At 40.9% G+C, this 21,933-nt stretch overlaps 1 protein-coding gene across 2 annotated transcripts in view; it reads right to left on the reverse strand.

Annotated features, from left to right (window-relative positions):
• Nucleotides 1-21,933, reverse strand: part of NUP98 (nucleoporin 98 and 96 precursor) — a 59,180-nt gene that overhangs the window by 22,050 nt on the left and 15,197 nt on the right. For both annotated transcript variants that reach the window (XM_045023729.1, XM_045023740.1), the window contains 16 exons: nucleotides 21,796-21,903; nucleotides 20,906-21,083; nucleotides 18,925-19,091; nucleotides 18,566-18,709; nucleotides 17,106-17,190; nucleotides 14,471-14,563; nucleotides 13,635-13,775; nucleotides 12,392-12,525; nucleotides 10,567-10,754; nucleotides 9,281-9,397; nucleotides 7,609-7,916; nucleotides 7,031-7,144; nucleotides 5,831-5,969; nucleotides 5,300-5,477; nucleotides 4,412-4,576; nucleotides 349-525 (listed from right to left, as the gene is read on the reverse strand). In XM_045023729.1, the coding sequence (XP_044879664.1) occupies nucleotides 349-525; nucleotides 4,412-4,576; nucleotides 5,300-5,477; nucleotides 5,831-5,969; nucleotides 7,031-7,144; nucleotides 7,609-7,916; nucleotides 9,281-9,397; nucleotides 10,567-10,754; nucleotides 12,392-12,525; nucleotides 13,635-13,775; nucleotides 14,471-14,563; nucleotides 17,106-17,190; nucleotides 18,566-18,709; nucleotides 18,925-19,091; nucleotides 20,906-21,083; nucleotides 21,796-21,903 (2,436 nt within the window). The remainder of the gene's footprint in view (nucleotides 1-348; nucleotides 526-4,411; nucleotides 4,577-5,299; nucleotides 5,478-5,830; nucleotides 5,970-7,030; nucleotides 7,145-7,608; nucleotides 7,917-9,280; nucleotides 9,398-10,566; nucleotides 10,755-12,391; nucleotides 12,526-13,634; nucleotides 13,776-14,470; nucleotides 14,564-17,105; nucleotides 17,191-18,565; nucleotides 18,710-18,924; nucleotides 19,092-20,905; nucleotides 21,084-21,795; nucleotides 21,904-21,933) is intronic.

Raw genomic sequence — 21,933 nt, forward strand, 5'->3', positions numbered from 1 at the left:
ACATTAGGGGTCACATTATCCAGATTTTCACAGAAGCAGGTGTGATAGCCTGTCCTGGCTGGACACCAACACAGACCATCACAGTACTTACTTCAATTCTTCTGTTTTAATCAGAATAGACCTTTTTTTACCTCCTCCCATAAAGCACTTTACCAATGATTAATACAGTAAAGGTTTTTGAGACTCCTGGGTATGGTAGATGAAATATACATTGTAATGTTCAAAGTTGTATATAAATATGCTCAATTCTGAAGAGAAGCCACAGTGATTTGTCAGAAATTGGGCAGATGGATAAAGCAAGAGCAGGGCATCTCACTTAGATAACTATAGAAACAGCAAGTGGCTCACCTGTAAGACATGGGGGTTTATACCAAGTGAAGATGCAATGTGCGTTGAAGCAGGCACCAGTTCCGGCTCTTCTGTAATGCTATCTTCTAGTATTGAATCCTGAGCTGGTTCCTGGGTGATGTCAGCCATATCACTGTCCAGTTCCACAACCCTTCCCAGCTGTTCCACTTCTGGGCTCTGCAGACACCAGAGACATGGAAACCATGTTAGAGGATAGCAGATTCTGGGTCAGTTAAGAGAGAAAGCAAAAATATTCAATGGCTCCAACAATCACCTGCAAGTGAAGTGAAGTATTCACTGGTCATTTCTGGGATCCAAGTTAAACTCTAGATTGTAGATCCTGGAGCGCATCATCAAGGATCTACAACCTATCCCGAAGGACAATCCCTCACTCTCTCAGACCTTGGGAGACTGGCCAGTCCTTGTTTACAGACAGCCCCCCCAGCCTGAAGCAAATACTCACCAGCAACTACACACCACAACACAAATAACACTAACCCAGGAACCAATCCCTGCAACAAAACCCGTTGCCAATTCTGTCCACATATCTATTCAAGGGACACCATCATAAGACCTAACCACATAAGCCACACCATCAGGGGCTCGTTCACTTGCACATCTACCAATGTGATATATGCCATCATGTGCCAGCAATGCCCCTCTGCCATGTACATTGGCCAAACCAGACAGTCTCTACACCAGAGGTTCTCAAAAACTTCTGTACCAGTGACCCCTTTCACATAGCAAGCCTCTGAGTGCAATCCCCGCCCCTTATAAATTAAAAAAAAAAAAAAAAAACACTTTAAAATATATTTAAACACCATTATCAACACTGGAGGCAGAGCAGGGTTTGGGGTGGAGGCTGACAGCTAGTGACACCCCCACCCCCCACCACCATGTAATAACCTCACAACCCCCTGAGAGGTCCCGACCCCCAGTTTGAGAACCATTGCTCTACACAAGAACAAATGGACACAAATCACACATCAAGAACTGTAACATTCAAAAGCCACTAGGAGAGCACTTTAATGTCCCTGGGCACTCAATAACAGACTTAAAAGTGGCAATTCAACAAAAAAATACCCTTCAAAAACAGACTCCAATGAGAAACTGCAGAACTGCAAATAATTTGCAAAATGGACACCATCAAATTAGACCTGAATAAAGACTGGGAGTGGATGGGTCACTACAAAAAGTAATTTTCCCTCTGTTGACACTCTCACCTTCTTGTCAACTATTGGGAATGGGCAACATCCACCTTGATTGAATTGGCCTCGTTAGCACTGACCCCGCACTTGGTAATACAAAGAGGGACACCACATCTTGGCTCCTGACAGAAAAGGGCAGCCCACAATAACAGTTATTTCTATGGGATGCCCACAAGAATGGTTACGTGAACATTCACAAAATCAGAAGATTTCCTTGTTTTTCCCATTTGAGGGTTTTTGTTGGAGATGGTGAGGGGAGGGAATAGGAACACACACACACACACACACACTTATCTCCTTTCCAGTCATCCAGTTCAGTATTTTTTCAGAAATTTAAGTGCTTCAGGAGTTTGATTTACCAGAACAAACTGCACTGAAGCGACCAGTGACCCAAGACAGAAGGGGAAAATGCAGCCTTCAGTGCTCCAGGGTTCTTTTACTGGGGTAGAGTACAAAAGCTTAGCCTGGTTGCCTAAAGACAGGAGTCCCACAAGATGTGCCATTGATAGCTATAATATGGTGCTGTGCCCAGACTATCAGCACTGCTACATCTCTGCCGGTCTCCTACTTCTGGTGCCTCCTTACCTGTATGACAAGCAGAGTTGGTTTGTCATCTGACTCCTGAAAGCCATCAGTGCTAGTTATACTTAGGGAGGCTGATGCGAAAAGAACTTTCCCTCACGGGCCAAATACCCTGCATTATGAGAAAGAGTGCAGAGTCTGAATGGTTCACTTCTCCAGGGACCTCTGTCTGATATTAACCTTCCCTAGGCAGAAAAGCATTCCCAATTCAGTTTTCTGAGGATCTCCAGCACAAAAAAGGAATACGACCAGATTGGAGGGATTGTCAGCAGAAGATAAGTGTGCACTTTAAAAGGCTTCCCCACACACAGCCTATGTGATGCCAGTTACTTCTTGCTAAGGGGCTCATGCTGTTCTTCACAAGGCTGTGCAAGGTCACTGCCTCTCCTTACCCACAAAATCACTGCAGGAGAACCAAGAGCAAAAAGACATGGTAAATAGTCCTGTCAAAAAGCTTGACCACTGGCCAATGCTGACAATTCCTCCATGACCTACAGAGAAGCACACCATGCATACTGGCTTCATGCCAAGCAGAAGCTCACTGTTCACGCCTGAGTGAACTGCCAGCCTGGAGATCTGCCTTCACTAATGAGTGGAATATCGAAATAGCTTATGACCGGAAACAAAAGCCTTTCCCTTAAAAATGCAATTCAGCTGCTAGGGATTGGCATCCTTTTATTCTGCTCTCCTGCACATGACTGAGTATAGCAATAGGGTTGGACACCAAGGACTGGATTGCAGGACTGGACACCAAGAAGAATCCTGCTCAAGGCCTTTACATTCTGCATTCAACTTAAGCCCTACATTGTACTGACAAATTTTTTGACATAAGTGCTTGGTTGTATAAGTACCACGAACACCTCCATTATAAAATTCTTTTCTACTCCATTAACACCAAGACCTACCGTATATAATCGTTCATTAGCCCATTCGTTTATAAACCGACCCCCAGGACCGTTAGGTAAAAATAGCAAAAACTGTATGACCCTTTCATAAGCCGACCCTATATTTCAGGGGTTGGCAAACTTTGGCTCCTGGCCCGTTAGCGTCAGCCACTTGCAGGCCTGGACATTTTGTTTACCTGAAACCTTCACAGGCACAGAGCCCCTCAGCTCCCAGTGACCACGGTTTGCCGTTCCCAGTCAAGCCAAGGGGCTCCATGCCTGCAGGTGCTCCAGGTAAACAAAACAACAATGTATTAGATAGTCAATTCAATGATTCCATAGAGTTTAAAATCAAATTTTGGTGTAGACTTATTTATAAGCCAACTCCCGCTCTGTGTGTCACTTTTTTACCAAAAATATCCAACTTATGAATGAGTATATACAAGCAGCAAAGAATCCTGTGGCACCTTATAAACTAACAGACGTTTTGCAGCATGAGCTTTCGTGGGTGAATACCCACTTCGTCGGATGCAAGAGACGAATATATATACTGAGTATATACAGTTATTTAGTTTACTGTCGGCAGTTTTTTTCCAATGTTAGATAGGTAAAGTGGAAAAGTGTTCCATTTCCATTTAAATCTGACAATTGCTTGTAACCATTCAACATTTAGGATACAGCTACATAGGCTGGTGCCAGGAATTGGATAAAATGCAACCTTCCTATAAGGCAAGTACATACATATACTATGACCAAATAACGAATTGGTACAAAAAACTTCAGAACGCAACAATTGCGCCACACCCCACCCCGATCCAATACATTTTAAGAAATTAGTTGTATAGCCAAACTTGTAAAAACTTTAGATCTTATTTTAATAGAGTACATTCTTAAAATACCAGAATACAAGTTTGCATGCAGAATGAGGTATGAAGATATAGACAATCTAAAAACCTAATGCACAAAGCAATTTGTTTTTAGGTGCTGGAGGCAGCATGACTGGCAAGAGTTATATTGCACATATTTGAGAATATCAACAAAGCCATGTTTTCTTCCACAGTTAGTGCAAATGCACCATAGCCTACAAATCTGGGATCTAAACAAGAAGTGATCAGGTTACCAAAAACCCCTCAAGATTCCATCAACAAAAACGCAAATTTCAAACAAAGGATGTGAAGACAAGGAAGAGCAGGCCAAGTATACATAGATCTTGCAAATATCCTGTAGGAGACCAGAAGTACCACCCCAGTTTGAATAAGCTCGGTTCTAAAAATGCTTTGCGTTCTTCTTTCGCCAAGGCATTTGCAATAGTAACGGCTCTGTCTTGGGGCAAATAGCTATTCCTCAAACTTCATTTTATGGATAACTTCAAGTCACTGTTTTTTCTACCTGAGATGGAGGCGTTGGCTTGCCATTTAGAGCCATTTGTTGGGGCACCAGCTGCCCCTGGGGTGGCACTTGGGCAGTTTTTAACTTCTTTGCGTCTGCTTTTGAAGGATGCTCCTCCTCTTCCTCATCAGAATCTTGCAAGCCATATTTAGAGAAGTGAGCCACCTGTACAACGATAAAAGCCAAAGTGTTGCTACTAGGGATGCAGACATGGGGAAGATTTTCAAAGGCACAGATGGGAGTTGGTGCACAACTACACCTCTACCCCAATATAACGCGACCCGATATAACATGAATTCGGCTATGACGCGGTAAAGCAGCGCTCCAGGGGGGTGGGGCTGCACACTCCAGCAGATCAAAGCAAGTTCGATATAACGCGGTTTCACCTATAATGCGGTAAGATTTTTTGGCTCCCAAGGGCAGCATTATATCAGGGTAGAAGTGTACCACTGACTTCACATGGAGCTGGATGTTTAGCTGCCCCTTGGTCTGAAAGTCTCCCCTTAAATATTCTAATAAGTAACTGCATACTGAAGCATACATGAACTCTGAGGGAGTTCAATCCTTGTATAGAACACCGCATATATGCAAGCTCAATTCTTAACGAATCACCTGGGAGTTATTTTGGACAGTTTGCACTTTGTCACTATTACAATCAGAATGATCTGTATATTACTTGAAAAACTTTAGTACTACAATTCATGAGTTAAATGGATCAGGAAGAGCACTTTAAAAGCTTAAATGAGTATAAAAACTGTTGAATAAAGGCACTGGAATTACAGCATTGACAGCTATTTGTTTAATCAGGGATTCTGACTTCTGTTCCACCCAGATCTTTCTGTAATACAGTTTATGGAGCAGTCAGCAATGAGTAACCGTGAACATTACCTTGAACACCCAAGAACCAGTCTCTGGACGGTATTCTTTGAACTGGGCTCCCTGCTTCCGAGATACAGCCTCCAGTCTTCCTTCATAATTGATATCTGCTAGTCGCTCTGGGCTCTTTATCAAGCATCGAGATGTTTTATCTGTTGGCCAAACTCCATCCAATGTAACTTCAGCTCGTCTGTTAAAATGTAGACCATGGAAGGGCATGAGATCACTGAGTTTTGAAACGAGGCGTTCAAAAAAAGTTTACATCAAGTTCGAAACAAACCACAAGCATTGGCTCAAACACTGAAAAAAGCTATGTACCATGCTTTAGTTCAGAAACATTACTGTCACTGACCAGTATGCTTTGTCCAAGATTAATAACATGAATGTATGCCTGAAAAAAGGGTTTAGATTTGCGGGCTGCTGGGATAGCTAAAATAGAAAGAGGCCCTTATGGATGACAATACGGGTGATAGGTTTACCAAAATCCATTTACCAGGCTACCCCCTCCCCTCCCAAAGAGGGCACATGAAAAGTTTGAATTACCTATTTAAACCTTCACCAATAGGTGGCTTCTGATCATCGTCAGGATAGACAATAACTTCTTTCCTGCGGATGTGCACAATCTCATCCAGATTTAAGTTAGTTAGATTTACCTCTCCTTCAAAGTAAATTGATCCATAACCTGGAAAGTAAACCAAACCCAACTTGTACTTCTGCTCCAATAGCAAATGCTGTAATACCACCCTGGAGAAGAGCATTGGCAAACTCTCCAATGTAAGTATTCACATTTTGTTCATCTTACCTGACTTATCCTTAAATTACCATTCAAACTCCTGTTATTCTATTCCACTGAGAGCAAGTAATTGAGTAGTTTTACTATTATCTTTATCTATTCTAAAAGGATGATAGTTTCAGTCTGTTGGCCACTGCTCCCTCTCAGTAATGAATTTGGGCCCTTAAGTATCTTTTCTAGATCACTTAAGGTAGTCACTCCTCCTGGGTGGTCCTATCCTCCATTTTTAATTATTTGTCTCCTTGCTGAATTCAAAGTACTAAAACTGCACACAATATCCTATGTGCATACACAACAGCAAGACTGACCCCAAACAGTTGTATAACCAAACTAGTTTTACACAGTCAATTCCTTTATATAATCATAAGGTTTTTGATAATGGTACTAACCTGGCAGCTCATACTGCATCTGTGATCAGCACCCATCATTTCCCAAACACAAATTGAGAATTACAAAGTTATGATTTCGTCCAAGGACAGTATCAGATTGTAAGTATTCAAATCTTTCCATTTTCCAATAATCATGGTATTATAACTGGATTTGTACAAAATCCAGTTTGAAGCTCAAGAAATGAATAAGTAATGAATAGTACTCAGCTTGGCCAATAAAGCTGAGCTAGACAGTTTTATGGAAAATATTGAGTCCAAGTTCTGGGCCTAAGCTACCCTCAATATCTGGAGAACTACTGAAAATGTTTTTCTTTTTGGAGACCAGGTGTTGGAATTTTACAAGCTATGATCTTAGTTTCACTGTGTAGCCTAATTCACGCAGCTTGACAGTACAGCCAATTTGAAAATTTTTTAAAGCTTTCGTCACCTAGGGATGATAAATTTCCCAAGCAAGGTAGCTATTTTACATTCATGCTGAAGAAATACAAAGCCCGGGCTTTAAAAGCTCTAAAAAAGAGTTGGTGGCAGGAGAATACATATCCAAAATGATTCTATGCTCACCTTTACGACCTATAGTGAAATCAGTCACAATACACTCTCCTCTGTCAGTGGTAAGTTTAGCTAGATCCTCCATAGACGGGATGGTGTAGTAGCCAGCTTTTGTTAGAACAATTCCTACAGTAGAAAATAATTGAGCACATAGATGAGGACAAGACTAACTTCACAAATTTTCTTAATCATTTGCCAAGAAAACTGAAGGACAGATGAGGGGCCCTAAACAGAAGTTGGCAATCAGTACAATGTAAGCAAACAAAGTAACAGAAGCCAGAGTACAGGTGGGCCTATCCAGACCTCTTATTAACAGTGTCAAGTTTATATTACTTTACAGTGAAAAATTCCATGCACTAAGTATCTTATTTAAGGTAAGATGAAAACATGGAACATCTTGGGTAAGAGGGAGAGGAGAAGGTAAGATTTGTTTTTTGAGGAATGGCATTTGGAGGAGAGAAAGCTGGAAATTATTCAAGGGCAGCATACATTAAAAATAAAGCAAAGGATGTGGTTAAATGACAAGCAAGAGAATCAGGAAGGAGTAAGACTAAAGATAGAGCAGCACCACACAGCAGTGTGAATCTGACCTGCTGGGTGCAGACTATAAACATTCTCATTCTCTTCTTCACGGTCATCCTGCAGCGACTCATCATGAAATGAAGCATCTTCACTGCTGCCTTCCAGGCCATTCCGCAAGGCAACCCGCATATTTAGAGCCACAATGGTATCATCCACATTATTCTGGTGTTTGTGCACTGCATTCTCTGGGGTCTGTGGGATGGGTTTGGCTATCGGGTTAGTGTAAAATCTAGTCACTTCATGGTGATCGTCCTCTTCCTCTCGCTCACCCTCCTGTCTGTGGTTCTCATCAACAGATCTGGACAGAAAGTTGAACCTAAAGAAAGAATGAAGCCATTCAAACGCATTCATTTCTCAAGAAATCTTGAGTCAGTGTTACAACACATTTGTTTCTCATCTCACAATAGATTCTTCCTGCTGCGTGAAGGTACACTGCCACATGTAACACTAGACATTAGTGCCTGGAACATATATTACATTGTTTTGGGAAAATGGGTTTAGAGTTGATTACGTCTTGCTGCCCAAAGGATCAAGCTAACCTTAGGATGGTGATGCCTAGTTCACAACAGCTGGCAGCCTCAGCAATACAGATAGAGTGGGCACATGGCTAATGTATTTCCCTAATCCTTACTAGGTGGTGACTCCAAGTCAGAACTGAGAGTAGAGCTGATCAGGAATTTAACAAGATGTTTGGCATTTTCTAATGAATCATTTGTTGAACCTGAAACTATTTGGGGAAATGGGTCAGTATTGACAAGTTTGTTTCAAAAGATTTGGAAAAAAAGTGTTTTGAAATTGCTGAAATGGGATATTTAGATCTGACCCAAACATTTTTGTCGGTCATACTGGGTCAGACGAGTGGTCCATCTGGCCCAGTCTCCTGTCTTCAAAGAATGGCCAGATCCAGAGCTTCAGAGAGAGCATACAGAAAAAAAAAGTTATTGAGATCCTCTCCCAGCTTCTGGCGGACACAAGTTTTGGGTTGACCAGAGCATGGGGTTATATCCCTGATCATCTTGGCTAATGCCCATTGATAGACCTATCCTCTGTGAATTTATCTAGTTTTTTTAATCCAGTTATACTTTTGGCCATCACATCATCCTGTGGCAATATACTCCACAGGACAACTGCGGGCTGTGTGAAAAAGTATTTCCTGTTTCCAGTGTTAAACATGCTGCCTATTAATTTCAATGGGCAACCCCTGGTTTTTGTATTGAGGGAAAGAGTAAACATTTTATTCACTTTTTCTACACCATTCATGATATTATAGACCTCTAGTACAGAAGCTGTTCTACAATCTTGATTATCTTTGTTGCTTAAACATCTCTGTTAACCTCCTAGAAACTGAATTCCCTCTATAAATACAGCTTGTTTTACAATTAAGAATTTTAGTTTCAACTAGATGGAAAAAAATCAGTCATACCAAAATTGTGTGTTATCAGTCCATATTCTTATTTGGATATTTAAAACATACCTACTGCCATGACATCAGCATTGCAAAGATGTCTATTAATAGCTCTCGTAGTAGTGTTAAGCTACTGAAGACTTAGTGGATCCCACGAATAGCTATGAGCTTATTTCTAAGCAAGAGGGTTATGTACCATATAGATTTAGATTCTAGAGAGCTTTTTTCATACTGTTTCCTAGCAGCATAATCAGCTGTGTCATGTATAAACATACCGCTCTCCATTCTCTGGATACTCAGATGGAGGTTCCAGATCTTCAGCTTCACGACTGACAGGAGAAAACAAGTTGCTGCTGTTGAGGTTTTTCAAAACCAGTTTCTTGATGCTCTTCCTGAAATACACCAAAGCAACAGTACTCCATGATCTGCAGCGCATGAGAGCCATACTTTTGACCCAAGAGTTTTGGGGATGGGAGAATATTTAAGACAACTTTAAGCCACATTAGCTAGCATTCTGTCATGACAATGCCATAACTACTGCAAAGTCCTGTTAGCAAGAGGGGAATGAGGTGTCAGTTTGTTATTCCAATTGAGGGGGGGAAGGAGTTGGGGGAGTGGTTTTTTTTTTGTTTTTTTTTAAACTAAACACTGAGTCGGCCTCACCACCACACTACTCCAGAGGACAGTGGAAGTGACTTCCAGGGCTAATATTAAATAGAACAGCCAACCTCATACAACAGGAAGCTTTCTAAAGCCTATGTTTTATTACTGAACACAGGCCATTTCTAAAGACCTTTAACCAAGGTAAACTGGAGGACACAGGAAGCTGCAGTTTTGTACTACAACCCCAGAAGAGCCCAGTCTAGGGCTGACGGAGAAGGGTTTATCTAACTATGATTCTGTATGTAATGACAGTTTTTAAATACATGCAGTAGGCTGGGAAGATACCAGTAGGAATCTGAGGGAAGTTGCTTGTAAAAGAATACATTTATTAATGCAAGACAAAATTTATATTTTGGTCTTTCATATTGTAAATTAATTGAAGTAAGCAACACTTTTATAGTCACAAGTAACAGATCAGAATCCAGTTTCCCATACAGTAACAATTAAGTCACAGGATCATTTTGTTTGACAAACTATTTTAAAAGTACTTGACAATTACTTAAGTTAGACCACTTTTGTCTCACTACAGTAAGTATATTTTCTGCCAGACTTATATGCAAGTCTTGGATCTTTGCTATCCATATCAACAAAGCTACAGAGCCTGCATGGTTACCAAATATGAAGGCACTATACAAAGGACAATTTACTGACCTAACTGGAGAGTTTGGGTGCCAAGGTTGTATGTTGGCAAGCATCTACACATAAAATAGGAAGCATTAGCTGTACCAAAGTAGTAACCTTTCTTCATTAAAAGCCAGAAGCCACATACAACTGCTAGGAGAGCAAGTGCACTCACATCTTTGATTTATGAGTGCTTGAGCCACAGGGAAAGAGGTGGAAGATTAAACAAACATTTTTCTGAATAAAACTGATCTCCAAAGGAAAAAAGAAAACTAACTTGGGCATGAATGCACCGTTAGATAGAGATGGCTCGTCATCATCCAGCCCATCAAAGAGGTGAGATTTGGAAGATCCTGCTGTCTGCAAAGCTTTCGGTCGCACTCTGGTTGCTGGTCGTGGGGTCAGTTTGTAATGGGTTGGCGTAGTCAAAGCCTTCTGGGCTGCTGGATTAGTTGGTTTCAGTCTCTGAGACAAAGAAAAACTCATGTAGCCAAAAAAAATAGATTTTCAAACTACTTAAGACTAAACAGGATTAACGTTTTCTTGTTTATTTTTACAGAAGTTAGACCAGTTTTGTTGTCAGGACAAAAAAAATCTCTGCCCTGAGTAAACAAACAAAAAAACGAGAATTCAGAAGTGATGTTGTAAGACAAGTTAACTACAGACATTCACCCTGTATTCTCTGTTTGGTTACTGATTTGGCAGCAACAGTGGTAGCTCAATTTGAGGTCTGATTAATGCTTTTGGCGGGTGACTTGCTTAAATTACCACCACTTGTTTAAGAAATAAAAGCAAACCTACTTAATAAGTTATGTCAGCAATACTGCAGCAACTTTACAGTGAGTTTTCACCCACACTGGTAAAGTAAGTGCAAGAATCTTACAGAATAGCAATTTTTTTCCAAACAAATGTTATAGATTATAAATCCATGTGTGATCTCATAACTGTGAATTGTCTAAGTGCCTGATTTTTAGGATATGTCCACACTACTCACCGGATCAGCGGGTAGCAATTGATCAATCAGGGATCGATTTATCGCATCTCGTCTAGATGCAATAAATCGATCCCCGCCACGCTCCCCGTCGACTCCGCAACTCCACCAGGGCGAGAGGTGGAAACAGAGTCAATGGGGGAGCTGTGGCCTTCGATCCCACGCCGTGAGGATGGGAGTTAAGTTGAAATAAGATACAGCGACTTCAGCTACGAGAATAGCGTAGCTGAAGTCGATGTATCTTACATCGACCCCCCCCGCAGTGTAGACCAGCCCTTAGAGATTCTGAGCATCTACTACTGAAGACCGAAGTCTAATATATGACCACAATATATGCAGTTAGGTATCCCAAGTGGTTGTCTGTTACAGATAAAATAGTGAGAATGTATGTGTTATACATAAGGCTACAATTTAGTCACGGGTATGTTTAGTAAAAGTCATGGGCAGTAAACCTGTCGGGGGGGGGGGGGGGGAGGAGGAGACACTGCAGGTGCTGGGGAGGGAGGCACAACCCAGGGAAGCACCGTGGGTGCTGGGGAGGAGCGCACGGGTGCTGGGGCAGGCTCCTTACCCAGCTCCTGGGAAGCAGCGGCCCCAGCTCCCTAGAGCTCCACATGCTGTCTCTGCTCTGCCCCAAGACCCAGTTCTGCAGCTCCCATTGGCTGGCAACTGCAGCCAATGGGAGCTCTAGGGGCAGTGCCTGGCTGCCAGCAGAAGCAGCATGTGGAGCTAGGGGAGCTGAGCCCCCCACAGGTAAGCTCCCCTACACCCAAACTCCTGCTGCTCTGGTTGGGAACCCTGAGACTGCCCCACAGCAGCCAGTGCGACTGACCCGGGGACTACCTGAGCTACTCAGGCAGCTCCTGGGACAGTCACACGGGGCTACTACAGAAGTCACGGTGGTCACAGAAAGTCATGGAATCTGTGACAAACATGGAGCCTTAGTTATATAACACTTAGTTTCTCAACACCCCAGGCTAAAGACTAGGATATTAGGAAAATGAGCCCCTAAATGTTCATATCTTCATTTTAAAAACAAATCCATACAGAGAAGTTACAACACACACAATCTTATCCATAAAAATGTGTTCTCAAGTATCTGAGTCCTCACCTCTTCTTTCTTCTTTGGGTCAGACATAGGGTTTCTGAAGAGAGGGGAATCTCCAAAGGGCGAGTAGGTCAAGCTGTTGAAGTGCTGCTGGAGAGCTGCTTGTTGGGCAGCTGAAACATTTGGGTCGGTCAATGCTAGATAAAAGTTGGAGAGATTAATCTTTTCTAACCATGTATTTAGTACTCAGACTCATCTCAGGACATTTAGAAGTGGCCCCTTCTGTATCAGATCTATTCCCTATGGGTATTCACAGTTTTATCTGCTGACTTCAGTGACTTTTTACCACTGTCAGCCTTGTAAAGCCAGCTGGATTCTATTCCTTCTTGTATATCAGAATTATTTACTAAGTTCAAATCCATTTCGCCTGTGCAAAACTAAAATGAAGGGAGTTGTGCAGATTAGCCAGGAGCCTAATTTGGCCTGGCAGAACCTTTTCATGGTTATCTGCACTTGTTAGTTTCAAGCCTAGCGTGCTGTATCCCTTCCAAGTCTGATTAATGTTGGTGCAAATCCCTTCTCTGAAGGTTCAACTATCTTGAAATTCACTTGTTCAGTTGATTATCTACCATGACCTCCAAATTCTTCAGAGTCACTGCTTCCTGGGATAGAGTCACCCTAAATATGACCTACATTCTTCTTCCTAGATGTATACGTTTACACGCAGTTTGCGTGATCCTAGCTTACCAAGCAATCCAGATTGCTCTGTATCAGTGACCTCTTCATTATTTACCAATCCCCCAATTTGGGCTGTCTGCAAACTTTATCAGTGATGATTTTCCAGGCCTTTGATAAAAGTTAAACATCATAGGGAGAAGGACCAATTGCTGCAAGACCCCACTAAAAATATACCCACTCAGCGATTCCCCATTTACAATTACATTTTGAGACTTATCAGGTGGCCAGTTTTTAATCCACTTATGTCTGCCATGTTAATTTCCTATTGTTCTAGGTTTTGGGTTTTTTAAATGTCATGCAATATGAAATCAAATAGACTTTTGTAGGGTTAGTATATTCCACCAAACACTATTACTTTTATCAACCAAACTTGCCATCTCATTAAAAACGAAAGTTAATTTGACAGGATCTATCTTCCCTAAACCCATATTGATTTGGCATTAATTATATTACCCTCTTTATTTAGTAAAGAATTCAGAGTCCTGTATCAGCCACTCCATTATCTTGCCCAGATACTGTTCCACTACCTTGGACTGAAGTAACTAAACTTGGTAAATTGCACTCTTACCCACAGCAGGCTGGGGAGCTCCAAAGCCCAGGGTGGCTGTTGATGTATTGAATCCAGGCGCTCCAAATGCTCCTGTTCCCAGTGTTCCACCTAATTTAGGCTGGGTGTTCCCGAATAGTGAAGTCTGCCCTGCACTAAGAGCTACACAGAGGACAGCAGCAGTTTACAGAAGGTTCCATCACGTGCTTGCAGACAAATTAAGTTTAGTCCACACATTTAAGAATTCCCTCAACTATCATTTGTTGAACTGCACCCATTGTAAGTTAGCTGTGGATTCTTACAAGTCAAGGGAATACTTTCCTGTTCCGATCACATTATTAGAGCAAATTATTAATCTAATCCTATACATTCTCTGAACTATAGAGTTAACTATTAACCCTTGGTGAGCTCCTACCATTCTAACACTTTACATTAGGAAAGCCCAATTCCAATATAGATCGGGTTTAAGCAGAATAAATAACCAAACCCTCACTAACCAGAGAGTTGAAAGTTGTTACAGGACTAGATACCACAATGTACCGGAAATTTCTTAAACCTGTAGCTAACTAGACGGCATAACATTCCTGTGTGAACCCTCAATACTTATTAATATCTTCTATTGCACAAGGTCTTGTGTGAACTGGGAAGGGCAGGAAACGATCTCTCATAGAGTGCTAAAAAGACATTTCAAAGAGTGCAGACTCAATTTCATTCTGCTCTTAGGCAGTCCAGTCTCTGTATTTCCCCAATACCTGCCACTACAGATCCTGAACTGTTACTACAGTTAGAAAGAAATCCCAATTATGGATGCCTCAGTATTACACACCATCCCCTGGAGGCTTTTTTTTTTTTTTAACCTGTTCCAAATCCTGTTCCAAGTCCAGCGCCGAGAGTTCCAGCTGCAGGCTTATTTCCAAAGATACTATTCCCAGCAGTGCTCGCACCAAAACCTAGGAGTACAAAAGAATTAGTGCACTACTTTTAAGGTAACATTCAACTTCCTCGGCAAAGGATTCTAAGCAAACAAGCATCACCTGGCTAAGGACACTTTGCCATCATTAGTACACCCAATAAATGTCACATGCTGTTTCTGGAGCTCAAATAGAATTTAAGGCCTTCAGATGGTGAAAAGGTGTTTTAAAGCCACACTCGAGTTTTAAAAAGCATCTCTGAGACATCTAGATAGGGTCTAAGTTTGGCCTGAGAGAAGAGTGGCTGGATTATCATTACAGACCACCAATGAAAAAGCAGCCTTGACAGCATATCAGCAAGATAGACATCGCTGAGCAAAGAATCAAACTAGGACACAGTAGGAAGACGAGTTCTCACTTGGGAGCACATGTCTTCACAATTAGATACCTTCAAGCAGCCATTAAAAAAAACCTGAGTTCTTACTGAAGAGTAAATAAATAGGGACAAATAGCCAAAAGCTAATGGGTAATCTGGAAGAGCTCCACAACAAGTTGACTTTTCTATAAAGATGGGATGGTTGAAGACTAACCGAACACTGCACAAAATCCTGATCTAGGATTTATAAACCAACTGATGACTCAGCCATTTGAGTATTTAGAGTTCTGCACATAGGTGTTTGTATTTCCCTTGCTGCCGCATCCCGCACCAACAATTCCACCCCCCTAAAAAACAGCAACTGCATAAAAGTTTGTAAGTAATTCCATTTGCTTATTTTCCACCTGTAGTCTAAGATGATAATCAGCCCCAAAGATTGACAGTAGTTCATACATTATCAGGTAGAGAGTATGCATCTGCAAATTAACTTCCATGAAAAGATCCTGTTGTCTATATATTTAATATTGAATACAAATGAATACATGAGAAAAAACTTAAAGGAAGGCTTGAAAAATCTATGTTGTCTTGTTTCAGAAAATATATTTAGAGTGAGCAGTTTTGGCATTTGCCACTTCAAATTTCCTCAAAAGAGGATAACTATGGCAAAGGATTTTAACAGTAATATAATAAATGTTCACCACTCAAGCACAACTAAAAACACTCATTACAGAACAGTATTGCCTTCCAAGGTACGTTTCAATTACATATACCAAGATTTCAGATTTTACTGAAAACAAGAAAGGATCTAGATGTGGTAGCAGAAAGAGATGTTTTAAAGTTTCTTCAACCCCACTGGACAAAACAAGTCCCATTTTACACTGTTTATACCACACACACACCCCTCTGATTCTTACTGAGGAAGCAGTTCACAACTCAAGTACATAGGAGTGCACAGTTCAATTCCATTTCTTTAATTTAAATCAAATGCAATCCAAATCTAACAGGCAGATTAGTGGTTAAACTGAAGATTGTGAAGCCATCCAATTAAAAAGGTGGTGGTTAGTTCATGCAAGGGCAACAGAGTCAGAGTAACAGCACTAACAGCAGAAATACAATACCAAACTACCATCCTCTTGCAAGTTGCATCAATGCAAGAATAACAAATTAGTTAAGAATGAAGCTTGCTATAGCCAAGGTTGTTTGCTACTGAAAGTATATACTTCAACACCAAGATTATTAGCAGCCCAGAAACAGAATGATAGACAATTACTCTTTTACAAAAGCTGGAACACAGGACTTAAAATTGACCTTTTCTCAAAAAAAAAGAGCCCTCCTTTAAGCCTGACCAGCACAAATCCATCCCATGCCTGCTGGACTGTCCAGTCAAAGCTCATTTGACAGAGGCCTGAATCTGTCTTTTAGGAGAGGATTACATTTCACACTTTGATTTTATGCCAACATAAATCAGCATTTCAGTAGTTCTAAAGCCACTATTTCTCTCAATTTTAGCATGCAGCTTCTTTGGTCTCAGCTCTGTAAAACCAAAAGATAACAGATTTCATGGGACTTATTAAAAAGAGATCATTGACTTGGTATCTTACACAATAACCCTCTTATTCGCTCAACTTTACCTACTTTTGGAGCCAACATTAATGAAATGTCCAGTTTTTAACAAGTTACTAGTTCAGCTATAAATGAAGTAGTTAGAAACTGCAACAAGAAATAAGTTCTACCCTGACCCTTACAACCTCTTGGAGAATTTGTATATTGTATTCCCATTCGTACCTACAAGTTTTAATTCAAACAATATAACATGCACCACATGGTATTTGCTATTAAGTAATGGTGCATGTTTTAAAAACTCAACTATCTACCTCTTATCTGGTTCAGAGTCCTGTCTACAAAGTCTGCAAGAAGACAGTAGCATACTGAACCTGAAACTCCCATACAAATAGAATGCAAAATCAGTTTACAAGCAAAAGAGGAACATGTCAATGTCCAAGACTTCAAGCTTTCCCCTTCAGCAATATGCATCAAGCACAGCTTACCTGAGAATTTTAAGATTCACAATCATTTAGTATAAGATTCAGTAGCCTGGTGTGTGGTATATTCAGTGTAACTTTAAGAGACTGAATCCCACTTTCTTATATGTACCAAAATTGGAAGTGTTTGTATTGGTTCCTAAAGTCAGGGTTGGTTTGTTACCAAAGAGCCCGCTGCCAGTAGTTGTACCAAACGAAGGAGCACTGGTCGTGGTGGTTCCAAATCCAGCAGGCTTACCAAACAGGGTCTGAAAGGAGAGCAACATGCTTTTAAAACTCTGACATCCATGTTACACTTATCATGAAATGCTGTTGTAACACACCTATGTGCAAGGTAGATTTAAGGCTGCCAAGTAAACAATCTCCTGATCCAAAATTAGCAGAGGCCCATTATCTACTGTGCATAAAACTTGAGCACTGGTTTAGCTGGCTGTCAGGAAAACAGTGAAACAGCTACAGTGAGACGGAATTAAAAGATAATTCTATTGCTGAATTAATTTAACCAGTCTATTAGAAAAAAAGTCAGCAATGTGTTCGATATCCAACTCACTAACAGAAAGCCAAATTCTGTTGAATTAGTTTTTATTTTAAATAATGTGCCCACCACAGTACTATGAGCACCTACAAATGCTCTGAAGCAGCACAGAGCTAAGGCACTCAAGATTCTTTATTACTCCTGCTACAGTTTGGTTCATTAAGCAACCCAAGGGCCTGAAGTCAAGTGTTAGCATGTAAATGCTAGAGCAAAGTTCATTACCAATATATTAAAGTATGTAAAATTAAATACATATGTGAACTAGTGATATTAGAAGTTAAGGATATTTTATAAGAGTAGTTTTTCCACACATGTATAGGGGTTTTATTCCTTGTGTCATATGTAGTACAAAGATACTCAGACGTGAAGTGGTTTGGCTCTGCTAACAACTCTAGTCGTGTCTAAGGGCGTGTCTTCACTACCAGGGTAAATCGACCTAATTTACGCTACTCCAGCTACGTGTATAACGTAGCTGGAGTTGACAAAGCTTAGGCTGACTTCACTGCCCTGTGTCGATGAGAGATGCTCTCCCGTCGACTTACCTTACTCTTCTCGGGGAGCTGGAGTACCAGAGTCGACTGGAGAGCGCTCTCCCATTGATTTAGCAGGTCTAGTGAAGACCCGCTAAATCAACACCCGCTGCATCAATGGCAGCAGCGCTGATCTCCCTAGTAGAGAAGACAAGCTCTAAGTGTACACTCAAAACCAATCATTTTATAGGTCAATTACTCGGGCACCTTTGTCATTTGTGCTTTTGACACTATACTCCAGCATCTTGAGCATGTCTAGACAGTACTAGCCATTTGCCTGTCATTTCCTATAACATTCTCTGCACCTCCATGGGACCTGTGTTCATTCTATATATTTTATATTATACCCTTAGTATAACAGTTAAGGCTCTAGTTCCCTGGGATTATAGTGAAATTATAAAAGCAATGTGGTTTTATGAAGTCACTAAAAATACCCTGACAGTTCAGATCACACTACTTTGCTGGGGCACACTGATGCACAGAAACCTGCTGCAGGCCTCTAAAAATAATGACGTTTTTACATCCTTAGTCAATTTCATTACTAAGGTACAGACATACCGAACCGCCAACACCAAATCCTGTGTTGGCTTGTCCAAAGAGACCAGTTCCCGTTCCCGTTCCAAATCCAGTGGCAGCATTTGTGTTGGCAGCTGTGCCAAAAAGGCTTCCAGACTGCGAGGCTTGGGTTGCCCCAAATAAACCCTGCAAACATAAATCTTGTTTGAAAAAGGACCAGTATCTAACTCCACCAAAGAACAGTTATAGCACTTTTGTTGGACTATTGCAAAGGTAAGTAGCTCTGAAGATCAGAGTTAATAATCAGAATCCATGATAAACCCTTTGATACAGAATGGAATATATTTTCACGAACCTATATTACAGAAGAGTTAAAATACAACTAGCTCTCACTCTCTTACCATCGTGTTTGTATTTGGTTGTCCAAGAGTGCTGGTGTTCCCAAAAGAAAAGCCAGTGTTCTGTGTTGTGGTGGCCTGGCCAAATGGTTTGCTGAACAGACTGGTAGTCTGTTGAGGCTGCTGACCAAAAAGGCTCCCAGCTGTTCCTGTTCCAAAGCCAGTCGTACCTATGATTGGCAAGGAAATGAGAGTACAGATTATAGACTTAGAGCCCGGAGTCAAATTGATGCATTGGAGTCGAGTAAGATAAATGCACAAACCAGTAATCTAAAATAGATGGTTGAATTCAAAATCAAGTAACACGGTCATGTGGAAAATCATAAATACTGTATCCAAAATTTAAAAAAAGTTAGTGGTTCATGTGATTTATTTTTTTTAAACCTGCCTGTGATCATCAGTGCTAGTATTAAACAAATACTGGGATTTGTTCTAGAGTGATAGCTTACAAGTGTGATACATATTCTCTCATAGAGCTGACTGACCAATGACACGTTTTACATGGTTAGCTGGACCTGTATTGTACTAATTGGATTGTGGTGTCAACATCCAACTAGCCTGATGCACTGGGGGAGGGAAGGCAACCAAAAAAGGTTAGCAAAAGGAACAATTCTTACAGATGGCACCCAACATCAAAGTTCAAAGTCTACTATTATCTAGCAACTTCTACAGCGGCCAATACATAGGACTGTCTAAACTCCTCCCAAATATTAATTTTTTATTCTTTTTCAGCCTCTAGGAGCAACAACTTGACTAATTCTGCTTGCGTGTGACTGACAGGAAGTGCTGAAAGTACACACAAACACAAAAACTTATCAAGCCACATCCAAAGAAATGAGTTTTGCACTTTGTTTGGAAAGTGATAAAGTTCACGGTCATTGTTATCTCTTCAATAATTTCTAGTCTAGCTCCAGTTCTCATAAAAAGTTTGTCTCTTGTGCTCATAACCCCACCTTTCCTGATATGTTCCTCTGGACCAACCCGTCATGGGACATCACGGCCACAGAGAAAATAATCTATGGCCAATCTCATGGGAGGTTTTGAACTGTGTACGAAAACCATACCCTAGGATGGCTGACTTAACCCAATCCACAAGAACCCTAAAATGTACCCAAGCAAGATCTTACTCTTTGATGGGGTAGGCATACGCTGGTGTTTATACAATGGTTTGCAGTAGTTTCCGTCTTGAGTTTATAACTTTTATAGTTATACAAGTCTGCCCTAATATTGCACACCTGAATGTAGGGAAATGTTAGCAGAAGTTCTGTATTGCAACTTAGTTACCAATCTAATCTATCTTTGGGCTGTTCTTCCCACCAACACATTTCAGTTTTGCGCTAGCAATGATTTTTGAACAAGATTGTTTACTCCACAGGGCAAATTAAATCATGGAAGTAGCATCACAGAAGTGAATTACATTTGCTTGGTTTTCAGTTATTTTCTTTGGTCAAGAGACCCCTGCAATGGAGGTACACACATGCTGCTTGTGCCAAGAGGGCAGCAGGAGGCTAGGGTTTTTTCCATCTAACGAAGTAGAAGTTATTCTGATTTTGCTCTAATGAAGGAAGCAAGTTCCTACAAGCATTAAGTACATTTTCTATTGGGGTTTTGTCCTGATTTAGTTGGCAGAACTGGGCTAGACTTCACTCCTATGTGTTTGATTGATTACACTACCAATATCATGAATGAGTTCTATTTACCAGTGATTTTTTGGTTAATAGCACACAAGGACTTTCTTGTAATGTCAGATCCCCTCTCAATATTTGTCGAAAGACGTTACATTGGCGCATGAACTGATGCAAGGTTTGTTTAACAGAAGTGTTTAACAACCAACGTTTGATAACAGTCATAATCTAGTTGTATAAAGTGAGTTTACTAATGTAAATTGCCCTAAGAGCAAAGTGGGGAAAAGGTAAGTGGCCTTGAATTCCTAAGTACCAAGGTCTATGGTGACAGTAAAGCTAGCAGGTATGTCAACACTTACTGGTTCCAAAAGCTGTTTTATTCTGTCCGTATGAAAAACCTGCATTAGTGGTGGAGGAGCCAAACAGTCCAGTAGCTGCGCTGGATGTAGCTGTGGAGGATCCAAATAACCCCGCCGCTGCTACCGCTGGATTTGAGGGCCCTTTCCTGTTTGCCTGGTAATCTTCCAAACGGAGTTCCTAACCAAAAAACACACTAGTTTTCTTTACACAGTCATTCCACGTTGGACAAACCAAGTTTGAGCAATTGCATTGTAGCTCTTAGATACACTAAACTCAGGAATTGGACACCCACCGCCCCCTCAAAAAAAATTCAATGCTTAAGTTAATTTCAGTTCTGACAGTAGGTTTCCTTAAGTACACCCAGTAGTTCATGTTAAGCTTTTTTAAGTAAACAATGACCCACCTTGTAAAGTTAACAGGGCCTTCTGACTAGGAGACTTGTTGAAGTTTTACAAACAATTTGCCTTTCAAGTGAAGAGCTTTCAGAGTGAAGACCCCAAAGAGAAGAATACTAGAGAGCTCCACAACCCCTAAATGCTAATCATCCTCTCATTCCCTCTACAATGAAGAATTGTTCTTTACAGTATGTTTCTCCCTTTCATCCCAAGATAGTCTAAGAGTTATTTTCAGATCTGTAAAGGATGACATGTTAAGCATTTAAAAGCCCAGCTGAAGCAAATGAAAAGCGAATTGCTCTACTGGGTGACAAGTCAGCCTGCCACAGGTATATCACTTTAGAAAGTGAACAGCCTTCAAAGAACATCATTAAAATAATGCAGGCACTGAAAACTAAATATTTTAATGTCAGGATGCTCAGGTAACATAAGTCATAAGACCAAAGCTTATTGAGGGAGGCAGCAAAAAAGTTTAAATCTTTGATTTGACTGACCTCTAGGGATTTGCTTTCATACTCCTTCATAGCAGTAATACACTGGTGCTTAGTGCTGATGTTAGTGCTAACTCCAGATTTTACCATAGTATCTGTGCCGGTTGGTGGCTGCAAGAAAAGAGTTAGATACGCAATTTG

Source organism: Mauremys mutica, chromosome 1, assembly GCF_020497125.1.
Source record: "Mauremys mutica isolate MM-2020 ecotype Southern chromosome 1, ASM2049712v1, whole genome shotgun sequence".
In the NCBI taxonomy this organism is placed as follows: domain Eukaryota; kingdom Metazoa; phylum Chordata; order Testudines; family Geoemydidae; genus Mauremys; species Mauremys mutica.